Source organism: Mytilus trossulus, chromosome 3 (genome assembly GCF_036588685.1).
Source record: "Mytilus trossulus isolate FHL-02 chromosome 3, PNRI_Mtr1.1.1.hap1, whole genome shotgun sequence".
In the NCBI taxonomy this organism is placed as follows: domain Eukaryota; kingdom Metazoa; phylum Mollusca; class Bivalvia; order Mytilida; family Mytilidae; genus Mytilus; species Mytilus trossulus.
Genome location: NC_086375.1, coordinates 4,256,277 through 4,271,559, shown reverse-complemented (window position 1 = coordinate 4,271,559; position 15,283 = coordinate 4,256,277). Strand labels below are relative to the sequence as shown.

The 15,283-nt window shown below is 32.9% G+C and overlaps 1 protein-coding gene across 1 annotated transcript; it reads left to right on the top strand.

Annotated features, from left to right (window-relative positions):
* Nucleotides 1-12,111: 12,111 nt before the first annotated feature.
* Nucleotides 12,112-13,785, top strand: LOC134709891 (uncharacterized). Its single transcript, XM_063570019.1, has one exon. The coding sequence runs from the start codon at nt 12,112-12,114 to the stop codon at nt 13,783-13,785; it is 1,674 nt and encodes a 557-aa protein (XP_063426089.1).
* Nucleotides 13,786-15,283: the final 1,498 nt, after the last annotated feature.

The following is a 15,283-nucleotide window of genomic DNA, read 5'->3' as shown; positions in this document are numbered from 1 at the left end:
ACCGCAATCAACGTATTAAACATCGTATAAATTATACACTTGCTGATCTGTTATCTATAATAAAGAATAATGGCAGACATCAAGTATTATGCAAACTGGGTCAGATACCTATAAGTAAGTTATATGCTATTTTTCTGGAGTGTGATAACATTTCTTTTTTTAGCCCATTTTATGAATACACCCGTATTATTACAGCCTTTTGTCATCACAGGCTTTTTCCTATTATTGATAAACCTGAAAATCATAAACGACATTTTCTCAAATTAAAATATATAAAAAGAGGTATTGATTTTATTAATTAGTCTAGCATATTCAATGACTCTTCTGTCTATAGCTTAATACCTCCATATTTTGATAATATAGAACAACCCATTATTTCGTATTCTTATAAAAAACCGAGCAGAAATTTGATTTTCAATTATACGTCAATTACAACAGACGTCAATATAGAAAATAATGTTCCTTCCACTTAAGATTGCGAAACATCTAGTTTTAAATATGTTCCCTATGGTCATGTTATCACAGGAGACCTCAACATAGTCGATGACCGTGAAGTCATAACTTTTCTAAAGAAAGGAACAAAAATACCGTCCTCCATCTACAATAGATTGGAAACAGTGTCGTCAGGTCATTAAAGACGCTCTGTCTGCCTATTGTAAAAATTGGTGCAAACGTGAAAAATCCGATAAAAAATCTTTAGACAGTTATTTGAATAAAATTATGAATACTGTTGATATTCGAATATCTCATTTAGAAAACAATTCTGAAATTAATAATAGGAACCATGATATACCCATTTCTAGAATAAAAAACAAACTCAAGGTACTCGCAGAGCGGTTTGTGTTCGTACCGGCAGACAAGGCAGCAAATAATGTAGTGGTGGTGTGATGCATATACTACACGAAAGTTCTTCAAAACGAAATTATCAATTCCTCTACATTCAGGTCAGTGCGCACCACAGAGAGTCAAATCGTTAACAAGCATACCACTGCCACTGCCCAGCTTAAAGCATCTTCCGAACACTTGAAAGTCCCTACCATGTACTGGTTACCGAAATTACACAAAAAAACATTTAAATTCCGTTTCATCTCCGCTTCGAGTAAGTGTTCTATTACTAATCTATCAGTGCTTCTAACCACCTCCCTTACTACTATCAAAGAACTGGTTATTAACTTTTGTAATAAAGCTTATGAAAATGATGGTATTAATTATTTTTGGAGTGTTAAAAATTCTTTAGAGGTTTTAGATAAAATGCATGCTTTCAATGGTCCTTACAATTCTGTTGACAGTTATGATTTTTCTACTCTGTACACTACACTTCCACACAATCTTATAAAGAAAAAGTTTTTGTATTTGATAAAATGGTCTTTCGAAAAATCTCATTGTAATTTTATTTGCTGTAACTCGTTTAAGGCCTTTTTCTGTAACGAAAAAGGAAAGTATGCTAGATACACTTACTGGAAATGTGAGGATATGATTGAAGCTTTAAACTTTCTGCTTGATAACATTTATGTACGTTTCGGCGATAAAGTGTATCGTCAGGTAGTAGGTATTCCTATGGGCACCAACTGTGGCCCTTTAATAGCAGATTTATTTCTATATTGCTATGAATCTCAGTGTATGACCAAACTCAGTAAAGACCCATCATTGTTACATTTGGTTGATACATTCAAAAATACCTACCGTTATCTGGATGATATTTTTTCGTTGAATAATCCAGAGTTCTCTAAATATACTTCAGAAATTTACCCAAACGAACTGACTTTGACTAAATCTAACATAAACAGCAGCAGTTGTCCTTTTCTAGATTTAGACATTTCAATTTCAAACGGGAAACTTCACACTAAAATTTACGACAAAAGAGACGATTTTTCATTTCCTATTGTTAATTTTCCTTTTTTAGACGGCGATGTGCCTTTGGCTCCATCATACGGTGTTTATATATCGCAACTCGTTCGGTTTAACCGTGTGTGTTCTGATGTCATAGATTTTAACGAACGTAATCAATGCATCACTGGTAAATTGTTGTGTCAGGGATTTCGATACCATAAATTACTTAAAACTTTTACTAAATTCTTTCATAGATACAAAGATCTGATTTGTAAATTTGGCTATACCTGTAGAAAGCTTATTAAAAATGGTATTTCACATCCTAAATTTTATGGTAATATTGTACTTAAAGCGAGGAAATCACTATGGGATCCTTGTAAACTCATCGAACCTTTAAACAAACTTATAAGTAAGGGTTATCGTACCAATATTGTAATTAGATCTCTGAATATAGTTCACATTGGCACTAATATTGATTTTGTCATTAGCAAATTAAAACATAACTAAATTTCATTATCTTTTGAGGCGAGATGTATAGAGACACAGACACGTTAACTTTTATTTCTATAGAAGTCGCTCTTCACTATACTACTACCTGTCGATACATTTATTTTTTGCATTGCACAAGTCATGTCTTCTTTGACTATTAATGACGTTAAAATACTTAATCCCTGTGATGTGTTTTAGTCGATTTTAGTCTCTGATGCATTATTTTTTACTATTAATTGGTGTTGGCTTTTAACTAGCTGTCAGTAACTGCGAGTACTCTCAAATCGTATTTTCTTGTTAATTAGACCTGTTGATACTGTTTATAATGCTTTTTGTTATTTTTTATTTATATGGATCTTGTCTGTACACCAGCTTTGATTATTTGTAATATCATCATTTTTTCACTTATTCTAACAACATTTGTATAAACTTCAAGATTATAAAAAACCGGTTTTTTTCTTAAGTGAACATTGATTGGTTAAATATTTCTCAGTGTGTTTGAATTTATTTGTTAGCTTTTTGGTCATGAATGTTTGTCTCTAATATTTAATTAACTGTGCATTTGTATTCAGATATCGCAGATTAAATTTATTCGTTCATTGTGTAATCATACGTTTTTTGATTGAGTTAAGTCTGCCAATTGATATTTTATCGTATGTTTTTTCTATGTTGTGATGTTATGCTATTGTTTCAGAAAAAGGGAGAAGGTTTGGATCCATTAAAACGTTTAATCCCGCTGCAAATGTTTGCACCTGTCCTAAGTCAGGAATCTGATGTACAGTAGTTGTCGTTTGTTTATGTAATATATACGTGTTTCTCGTTTCTCGTTTTGTTAATATAGATTAGACCGTTGGTTTTCCCGTTTGAATGGTTTTACACTAGTAATTTTGGGGCCCTTTATAGCTTGTTTTTCGGTGTGAGCCAAGGCTCCGTGTTGAAGGCCGTACTTTAACCTATAATGGTTTACTTTTTAAATTGTTATTTGGATGGAGAGTTGTCTCATTGGCACTCACACCACATCTTCCTATATCTATTTACGCTTGTACACTATTTAAATATTACATAATTAATTGCACATTTTTGCCAAATTCACTGTTGTTTCTCCCTAGCAACATATCTGTGCCCATGGCAACCGCGATTTGTTTTCTATTTACAAGATTTAATTTTAAATATATTGAAACAGAAAGGCAATTTAAGATGTAAATTGTAAAAAGAATCAAACTCCAAGGTAAATAGTAAGGGGGAAAGCAATATTGAAACACCAACAAACAAAACACTGGGTTTTGCTGATATATACAGATTGTGCATCTGATGCTGGGTGGGGTCTAACTTATCAGCGACAAGAAGAATAATATGAAGACAAGACACATTTAGCGCTAAGAAATCTTAATATTGATTATCTTAAATAAATAGATACAGACACATGCTTTAAAGGGTGTTTTCAAAAGTCAGTGTATTTCCATGACAGTAGTTATGTTTCCGGAAGGGGTTGGGGTTGAAGGGGGCACTTCTATTTACACCTTTTTAAGCTTGAATGAGTGAAAAAATTAAGAAAACTATCAGATATATATGATATAACTTTTTTTCCTACGCAATTTATGAAAAGGTATATATTTTTAAAATGTAAAACTGGGTAAGGTGACAAAACAGCGGCACCCCTATCAATTAAGTATTGAAGTACACCCCTCCCAACCCCAACCCCTCTAGACTTATGTAAAGGATATTTAAGGTTGACTTTTCGAAATTCATCTTATTTTTATTATCTATTTCAGTCGTCCAGACTTATAACTGTATCATTCTATAGAATTACATTTTAAATGATTTATTATATTTTAACAACATATTGAAGAATAGTTCTAGCCTTCTTTTGTATTTAAACAAGATAATGTAAGACAGTTGCAATCATTTTATTTTGGTTATCGTCTTTCAACAATAGAGAGAGTTGCAACATTTATTGTCTTTTAACAATATATATTGTCACAAAGGTGCAACGTTCAAAACTAACAATCGGACGATATCAATACCAAATGCATTTTTTAAATCAGATATGAACAAATCATTCCGTAAACAATAAGATTAATCAGTGACAATTTTTATGTCAGATCTTTAGTTCGAGCTAATAATGATAGCCAAAACATAGACGGCTCCAGAATTTTTTTAGTCCACTGGTTAATAATGCATCTGATTAGAAATGATAACTTTATGATGTTTTCATTAAATGCTTTCACACAGAAAAGAAATTGTATTTAAATGTTTAGTTTAAAACAATATCGAACAAAAGTAAGTAATGTATCATTTAAGTCAGCAGGACAATGCATATGAATATATCTATTCATCTATAGAATGAAAAAGATAGAATATAAATTTCAAATGTCTGTAGCGCTTTTAAATCTTCAAAAATTACTTTATCAGGAAACTTAAAACTGAACATTTGAAAACCAAAGCTGTTATGCATTTTTCATAACAACTTTGTATGTTTTCTGATATGTATCTCTCATATTTTAAACTATTTTGTAATTTTTCGTTGAAATCGTTAAACAAATTTAATAATACTTTTAGATATTTGGATGATATTTTGGCTCTCAATAATGACGACTTCAGTGCGTATATTAATGAAATTTATCCTGTTGAACTTACTTTAAATAAAGCTAATACAAACAATGACCACTGCCCTTTCCTCGATCTTGATATCTATATCACTAACGGAAAGCTGAATACTAAAATTTATGATAAAAGGGATGATTTTTCATTTCCTATCGTTAATTATCTGTTTTTAGATAGTGACTTTCCCTTGTCACCATCTTACGGTGTTTATATATCTCAACTTGTACGATTCGCTCGTGTATGTAACAATGTTTTAGATTTTAACGAGAGAAATGTATGTATTACTGAAAAAATATTACACCAGGGTTTTCGATATCACAAACTAGTCAAAACATTTATTAAATTTTATCATCGGTATAAAGACATCAGTCGTAAATATAGCTCAACATGCAGACTTCTTATACGTTCAGGTATTTCACATCCAATTTTTTATGAAAATATACTTTTATAAAGCACAAAGGTGTCAGTATTCACCTCAGAAACTTACAAAACCTTTGAATAGACTTATTTAGAAGGGATATAATTACGATACTGTTGTCATGTCATTAAAGATTGCATATTTTGGCGTTAATATTGAGTCACTGATAAGGTCTTTGCATCGGAACTTAACACATTTATTCTAAAAACAGTTGTTGGCATGACACGGGTTATGTTCTTCTCATATATGTTATGATGGTATGATACTAAACCTCTAACGGGAAGGATTGTTCCTGATGTTCATATGATAAAATCTTAATCTTTCAGCCAGTTTAATTGAAGTCTGAAGCTGGCATGTCAGTTAACTTCAAATAGTCTGTTGTTATTTATGTATTATTGTCATTTTGTTTATTTTCTTTGGTTACATCTTCTGACATCAGACTCGGACTTCTCTTGAACTGAATTGTAATGTGCGTATTGTTATGCATTTATTTTTCTACATTGGTTAGAGGTATAGGGGAGGGTTGTGATCTCACAAACATGTTTAACCCCGTCGCATTTTTGCGCCTGTCCCAAGTCAGGAGCCTCTGGCCTTTGTTAGTATTGTATTATTTTAATTTTAGTTTCTTGTGTACAATTTGGAAATTAGTATGGCGTTCATTATCACTGAGCTAGTATATATTTGTTTAGGGGCCAGCTGAAGGACGCCTCCGGGTGCGGGAATTTCTCGCTACATTGAAGACCTGTTGGTGACCTTCTGTTGTTGTTTTTTCATTTGGTCGGGTTGTTGTCTCTTTGACACATCCCCCATTTCCATTCTGAATTTTATTCGTAGACATTAATTTTCCTGCAATTGACCGAATGACAACGCATTTCCAAGTCTTAGGATAAAACGCTACGAACATACATGCAAAAACACCCGACGATAATGATATGATTCAAGAAAGAAAAGTAGAAAGGATCTTAGCTTATCAGATCGAACCAATGTTAAACATTAAAAAACATATTGCATCGATGTAAAAGTATTCCCAATTTCTAAAATCAACTTCTAAACCAAGCGCAATGCCAAACTTGAAAAACACATGTTTGTTTTCTTCTCACACCTAGATTTAAATCAGTACATATCCAACAGATTATTATAGAGATTAACAAAATTGTGAGGCAAATAAATTTTCTATTTGGCCCGTTATGTTTCATTTCGTAAATATTGAATTCAAGTAAACTTAACAATCATAACTTAATGTTACCAAATTATGGCGATTTGCCAATTACAGGTAAACAAAATATTGGCTCAATTTTTGAACATTTTGGCATTATTACATTAATAGGTCTGACTGACAAGAAACAACTGTCACTAGTTTAAACAACAAACGAAATTTGTATGAATGCTTGAAATTTTAACATAGACACCGTTGAAATAATTAATTAGAAGTTTTGCTGCTATTTCTCATGAAAATATACACAATGAAAAACAATGAAATTATAACCATTATAATCAAAATCGATCATATGTTTGTTAATGATCAGGTTTATTTTACTTTTATGTACAAAAGATTATGTTGGTGTCAAGTTACAGCCCTACAATTGTTTCAATGGGTTCGTTTTAAGTACTATAGTTCTATATAATAATGGGTTGATATAAAATTGCACGATTCGGGTCAAACAATTTGCAATAACAAGCAAGAAATATAAATATAAACTATTGTGTTTGTTTAAAACTGAAGTAAGCGAAGTAAACAAATTTTACTTTGACATAAGGCACTGACTATTTATATTTTGTGTGTGTCTGAGTCATTTCATTTCTTCAAATGTCATATATTTTTTTGTTTACTTAACGTCAAGGGGCGATCATTTTTTGCATACTCAGGACAAGTTAATGATTGATGTTTTTTTTTTCTTAAATATATATTTCACCTTTGCATTAAATTCATACAGTAGACGTATCAGACGCAGCACAGAATTCCTTAAAATCTTTTACGAATTAATCATAGTACTACTTCCATTCAGTACTCAGGAAAAAACGGCAGGACCAAGTTGTCTCGGGATATCCCCTTATATCCGGGTTACTATAAATTATTTAGTACTTTTTTATTAGTTGTGTCTGCCGTTCCCCTTTTTTATACTGCAAATACCTCTGAACAAAAACTCAAACTTTGATTTTAAATTTAACTAAATTGATAGCGATAATCAACTCAAGCATATAATACAAACGACAAATGGAAATAGGTCTAAAAATAGAATATATTTTCTAAAATGGTCACGTGGTTTTACCTCCTGTTTTAATTGGATAACCACATCAACTAATTTAACTAACACATCATGTAGTGTAAAGTCATTAAATTTTGAAATATCATTACGTAATGCTAAAGCCATATAAAGAATTGGAACATCATCAATACGAAATAACAAAACCACATCATGCAATGAAACAACTACATCACGTTAAGCTACATACACATCAAGTAATGATAACACCACATTGGCTTATGTCATAACCCTATTAAATAATTGTGAAACCACATCGAGTAGTGACAAAACAATATTAATACATGACAAGACTTTACAGACAGTCTAACCTCTCGGTCTTAATGATAATATCATGGGAATTGGTAATATATCTAGAACCGATTCCGTTAACATTTTGGGTATAGTTTCTAAAACTGTTCGTAAAAAACGTTCTCACGGTCGTAGAGCAAATTGCAATAAAAGAACATTTTGGACCAATCATACCAATATTTCGGACCTAATTTCTATTTTAAAAAAAACAACGGCAGACATTATCTGTTAACAAAACTCTGTTACTTACCGGTAAATAAATAAAATAAAATTTTGGAGGATTGCAACACAATTTCATATAGCAGTCCAAAGTATGAAATTGTTCAATTATTATGGCATATTGTTATAATAAGCTATTTCCCAAAATTGATCGCCCTGAAGATCATAAAAACATTTTATTAAAATAAAGTAGTTCAATAAAGGTTTTGATTTTGTATATATTGCCGGAATATTTAACGACCATTCTGTTAAAGAACAAATTCCTGGATATTTTGACAATACTGAGCTACCTCTTATTTGTTATATTTACAAGAAATCAATCCGGAAATTTGTGTTTAATTATAGTCAATTGTGTAAAGATGTTAAGATCAGTGAAAATACACCTACTTCATGTTATTGTAGTAATTCCGAATATATTTATGGACCCATTTCTCATGTTATAACAGGAGATCTTAACATCGTTCAAGACCGAAAGTTAAAATCATTCCTCAGTAAAAGACCTAAATATCGTCCCCGTCAATTATTCATTGGAATGAGTGTCGTAATATCATCCACGACTCACTCCATACTTACTGTACGAAATAGATAAAACGGAAAAAAGCTGGAAAAAAATCTTTGGACTCTTTTTTTGATTCAGTAAAGACGATAGTTGATATACGTATTCAACATTTATAAGAACATTTTACCACAATAAACCTACTTCTCGTATCAAACATAAACTAAAAGATCTAGCCAAGGAATTTGTTTTTGTCCCGGCCGATAAAGCTGCTAATAATATTATTATTGTTTGACGTAAATTTTACATTGAGGTTCTGAAAAAAGGAATCACCAATTCACCAACATTCCAACTGACTTTTGGAGTTTATTTTGACGTCCATTTTCAGAAAACGACATCTGTAACAAACATAAACTTTTAGCTACCGCTTTACAAGCAGAGCCAAATACAATGAAAGTCCCAACTATGTATTGGCTTCCGAAGCTACACAAAACACCTTACAAAATAAATCTTCAAGCCATTGTTCAACTTCTTAATTGTCTATTCTTCTTACCAGCATTCTTGGTACAATTAAAAACCTGATAATGAATTGTTCAAATAAGGCCTTCGAAAATAGTGGAATTAATTATTTTTGGAGTGTCAAGAACTCGTTGGAAGTACTTGATAAATTGCATGCTTATATCGGTGATTTTGAATCGGTTCAAAGTTTTAATTTTTTTTACCCTGTATACCATATTGCCTCACATTCTCATTAAGAAAACATTCACACACCTAATTAAATGAGCATTTAATAAGTCAGAAAGGAATATATATGTTCAAACTTTTTTAGGTCATTTTTTAGTAGCAATAAACAAAAAAACTATGTCAATTGGACATGCTTTAATACTATATATGCCCTTGAATTTTTACTAGATAACATTTTTGTTTGCTTTGGGAATCCGTATATCGTCAGATTATCGTCATTCCAATGGGGACAAACTGTGCATCACTTATTGCGAACCTGTTTTTGTATTGTTATGAGTTACAATTTATGACAAAATTTATAGGAAAGCTTAATGCTAAAATTTATGATAAAAGAGATGATTTTTCATTTCCTATCGTTAATTGTCCATTTTCAGATGGTGACGTACCCTTGTCATCATCTAACGGTGTTTATATATCTCAACTTGTACGATTCTCTCGTGTATGTAACAATGTTTTAGATTTTAACGAGAGAAATTAATGTATTACTGAAAAATATTACACCAGGGTTTGCAATATCACAAACTAGTCAAAACATTTATTAAATTTAATCATCGGTATATGGACATCATTCGTAAATATAGCTCAACATGCAGACTTTTTATACGTTCAGGTATTTCACATCCAATTTTTTATGGAAATATTCTTTATCAAGCACAACGGTGTCAGTATTCACCTCAGAAACTAACAAAACCTTTGAATAGACTTAATGTCAAAAAGGGATATAGTTACGATACTGTTGTCAGGTCATTACAAATTGCATATTTTGGCGTTAATATTGATTCACTTATAGGGTATTTGCATCGGAAGTACACACATTTATTAAAAAAACACTTGTGGGCATGACACGGGTTATGTTCTTCTCATACATGTTATGATGGTATGATACTAAACCCCTAACGGAAAAGATTGTACCTGATGTGCATATGATTATTCAGTTAGTTTAATTGAAGTCTGGAGCTGATATGTCAGTTAACTGCTATTAGTCTGTGGTTATTTATGTATTATTGTCATTTTGTTTATTTTCTTTGGTTACATCTTCTGACATCAGGCTCGGACTTCTCTTGAACTGAATTTTAATGTGCGTATTGTTATGCGTTTACTTTTCTACATTGGCTAGATGTATAGGTGGAGGGTTGAGATCTCACAAACATGTTTAACCCAGCCGCATTTTTGCGCCTGTCCCAAGTCAGGAGCCTCTGGCCTTCGTTAGTCTTGTATTATTTTAATTTTAGTTTCTTGTGTACAATTTGGAAATTAGTATGGCGTTCATTATCACTGAGCTATTATATAGTGTTTAGGGGCCAGCTGAAGGACGCCTCCGGGTTTTGGAATTTCTCGCTACATTGAAGACCTGTTGGTGACCTTCTACTGTTGTTTTTTCTTTGGTCGGGTTGTTGTCTCTTTGACACATTCCCCATTTCCATTCTCAATTTTATATCAAGTCAATACGAAACCATATCATGTAATATCGAAATATGATAAAGTAATGACTATTCGATATTGATGTATAACAAAACATTATTACGCAATTCCAAAACAACAATATGTAAAGGCAATCACCAAGTAGTAGAAATGTACATAACGTAATCCCAGACAGCGGTACCGTTCCTTAAGTAAAGAATGTAAGAAATTGCAATGTGTAATAAATTAAATATATGTTTTAATACAATTTTGCATAAATACAAAACAAAAAAAGGCTTGATTTTATGTACAATATGTTATCCTACCGTTAAAATTACATTGGTCCTCAAATTCAAATTTAGGTATAGTGGTGTGCATTGTCACCAATTGCTCTGATTAGTGATATGGTTAGATATACTTCTTCCTAAAGACATTATAACTAGTGGTCCGTGTTGAATGTGTAAATAGCCGCGTCCAACCGGAAGGTTTGATACAAGGAGATCACATAATGTCATAGGCAGATGAAAAAAATATAGCATTAATTATTGTATCTTGGTGACCTGTTGTGACCCTATCGGATATGTCGTAGCGTCCCTTTTTTTAAATAGAATTTCAAATATTTGTGTCAGTCCACTTCACATAACCTATTTCCCCTGTATTTTTGCGCCTGTCCCAAGTCAGGAGCCTCTGGCCTTTGTTAGTCTTGTATTATTCTAATTTTAGTTTCTTGTGTACAATTTCGAAGTTAGTATGGCGTTCATTATCACTGAACTAGTATATATTTGTTTAGGGGCCAGCTGAAGGACGCCTCCGGGTGCGGGAATTTCTCGCTACATTGAAGACCTGTTGGTGACCTTCTGCTGTTGTTTTTTTATTTGGTCGGGTTGTTGTCTCTTTGACACATTCCCCATTTCCATTCTCAATTTCATTGTCTAATATATGCTCATCTAAAAACACGTATTGAGTACTATTATTTGCCGCTAGAATTAAACAGATGTCAAGAACTCAATTACACGAAAACCTCTCAGTAACGTTACCATTTTATAATGACGATTTGAATATGATAAAGTGATAATTTTTAAAGGTACATGCAAATAAGATTAACGGTACCAATTTTCTTGCATCAGATGCGCATTCCGAAAATACATGTCTCTTCAGTGATGCTCGTGGCAAGAATATCTGAAATCTAAAGCTTATATAAAAGATGAAGAGCTATAATCCAAAAGGTCCAAAAAGTATAGCCAAATCCGTGAAAGGAATCAGAGCTTTACATGAGGGAGATACATTCCTTAATTTATAATAATTTCTAATATTTTGTAACAGCAAATTTTAAATTTTGAATCTATTGTAGGAGTATGGCCTCCAATTGTAGTATCTGTGGTGTTTGTGAAATTCTTCAGATTACCAAATATTCAGTAGTGTGGTGTTCTGAATGTGTCCAAGGACTTTGTGGCGAGTGTCAGAATCATCACGCTGTCTCCAAGGCAACAAAAAGCCATGAAACTGTTTCTATCAACAAATACAAAAAGTTTCCGACCAAAGTTCTGCAAATTGCTCAGAATTGCAAACTTCATAATAAGATGTACGAGGTGTTCTGTAGAAAACACGATTGTCCATGCTGTAAACAATGTGTGAAATCTCACAACAATTGTGAAGGTTTAACTGACTTAAATAAAATCATAAAAAACGTAAAAACCTCAAGCGCCGTTAATGAAATAGAACAAACCTTGCTAGAAGTCGTCGATAATATTAGACGACTCAGTGCTAACAGGAAAGCCAATTTAAAATGCTTAGAAAACAAGAAAAGTGAAATTGAAGCAGAAATAAAACAAATCAGGATGAAAATAAATCACCACCTTGATAAACTTCAGGAAGACTTGATTAAAGCATTAATGAGAGTTGAAGAATTAGAAAAGAGAAAAATAAAAAAAATATTGACTTCTCTAAAAAAGAAGGAAAAGGATATAGCTGAAGTACAAGACAACTTTGCTAGTATTAAGCAACATGCGTCAGAACTCCAAACATTTCTAACAATGAAGGACATCGAGAAAGATATTGCATGCGAAGAAAACTTTATTCAATCGATCGCCATAAGTGTCTCCTTAAATCAGGTCAATATTTCATGTCAGATTGACAAATCTTTACAGAAAATAACAGCCAATGTACCGAAGTTTGGAGAAATTTCTGTCAGTTCTGATCCATGTGATTTTTCCTTCCCAAAACGCAAGGACAAACAAGCCCAGATTATGGTATCTCCTCCAACCAGAAATATAGATAACCGGACACTGACATTCCAGAAACATATCAATACAAGGATGTCAGACGTCTATGGTTGTTCACTGCTTTCCGATGAAAAAATGGTATTCTCCTCGTACACTGACAATAACATAAGAGTACTCACGTCTGACGGATCGAAGGATTTCGAAATAAAGGATATTGGTCAAACAGTTGATGTGGTATCCATTGGTGATGATTGTATTGCTGTTACATCGGGCAAGTCAAATCATATTTTTATAATCGACTTAAGGAAGCAGAAACTGAAGAAAGCAATAAAGGTTAATTCAAAGATTGATGGAGTAGCTTACAAAGATGGACATTTGATTTATTGTGCCCGGGAGAGAGGAATACAGATGATTAGACTGAATGACGAAACCAATACTTATGTTAGCAATATTAAACTACCAGTGTTTGCGTACGTTACAACATTCGGTGACAAATTGTTCTACACAAATTGTGATGACAGCGTAACCTGCTGTGATAACCATGGTCACATACTGTGGACGTTCTGTGATAAAAGTGTTTTGCGGTCTCCACAAGGTGTTTCTGTAGACAATGATGGTAACGTGTATGTAGTAGGACGTTATACTAGCAATGTTGTTGTTATCGCTGCTGATGGACAACACCACAGACAACTTTTATCAAGTGAAGATGGTCTGAGCTTCCCTTGGGCTCTGCATTATGACACGTCTACCAATAAATTGTTAGTTGCAAATCCATCAAATGAAGCGTTTCTGTACGATGTTAAATGATGAGACAACCTTATCCAACATTTTTTTTATTTCGATTACAAATAGTATTTTAAATTAATTATATATTGTTTGGGAGGATCTAATTAACATCTGTTTAAAATTATTTTATAGAGTTATTAACTGACAATTGCTGTATTGGCCCTGTATTAGATTCGATGTTAGCTGTATTGGACCCGAGACTCGACGACATCTTATCGAGATTCTACACAAAAAATAAACTTCTGAATATTCATCATTATTCGTGGGGTTTCAAGTTTTAGTGGATTCCGTTGGTATAGATATACCACAAGTTAAAGTTATGAGGCAGCAATTCATCTACAAAGTTGAGCTAAGGACAGTTCCATATGAGTAATAGAAATTGTCTGTCATACGTTTTCGAGTGGGGTAATCTAAGGTGGTCCGGAAGGGAAAGCAGATCCTGCTCCACATGTTGCACCCGTTGTGTTGCTTATGTGATATATAATCCGGTTAATAGTCTAATTCGGTAGGTCACATTCATGAAAGGAAAGGGGATTGTAGTTACGACGTAAGGAACATATCCGATATCATTTGTGAAACGGTTATTCCATAACGGTCAACCGACTCGTGATGGCGTCCGTAAAATTTACGAAGGGATGATTTCAACTTCACCATTTGAAACTCTTGGTTAAATAGCTTCCTTGTGAGCAGCAACCCTCTATCAAGAAAATCATGATAGCAAATGCAAGCACGAGAATATAGTATCAATTGGGAGATATATACCCCGTATGCTGCTGGAATGTTGCTACTTTGAAATGGAAAGTTAACAATTGGAAAGCTGAAATCATCTCTTTTGTCGTAAAGTTTTGTTTTCAACCGACCCTCATTGTCAATTTCTAGATGTTAGTCAAGATATGAAGCCGACTTAGCTGTATCTGTAGTATCCTTTATCTCTAGTTCAATGGGATAGATGCGTTCCACATAGTCACCAAATTTTGAATTATTTAGTGAAAGAATATTATCTATATAGCGGAAAGTAGAGTTAAAGGATATTGCTAACTTCTTATCTTTCTTTCTAAGAAGTTCCGGCATGAAGTCAGCCTCATAATAATAAAGAAATAAGTTGGCAAGTAGAGGGACACAGTTTGTTCCCATTGGAATGCCGACAGTCTGTTGAAAAACACGTCCTCCGAACGTAACAAATATGTTGTCAATCAAAAAAACAAGCATCTTGATATTATCAGTTTCAGAGATTTTTGTGTTTGAATCAGAATAATTCTTTACAAAGTATGATTTATTCCTTCCTAAGATAAGATACTTGTATCTACGTTGACCATTCTTTTTTATGCAGCAAAGCAATACCAACTCTTTTGAAAAATTCACGGACACCGGACCCCAGATTTAGTACATTCGATTTGATATCTTTCTATCATATGCCTCAACAGAGAATTAATTTAATAAGGACGAATCACCAAAATAAACAATTCAATACTATACCCCGCCACACTATTTATGTATGTGCCTGTCCCAAGTCAGGAGC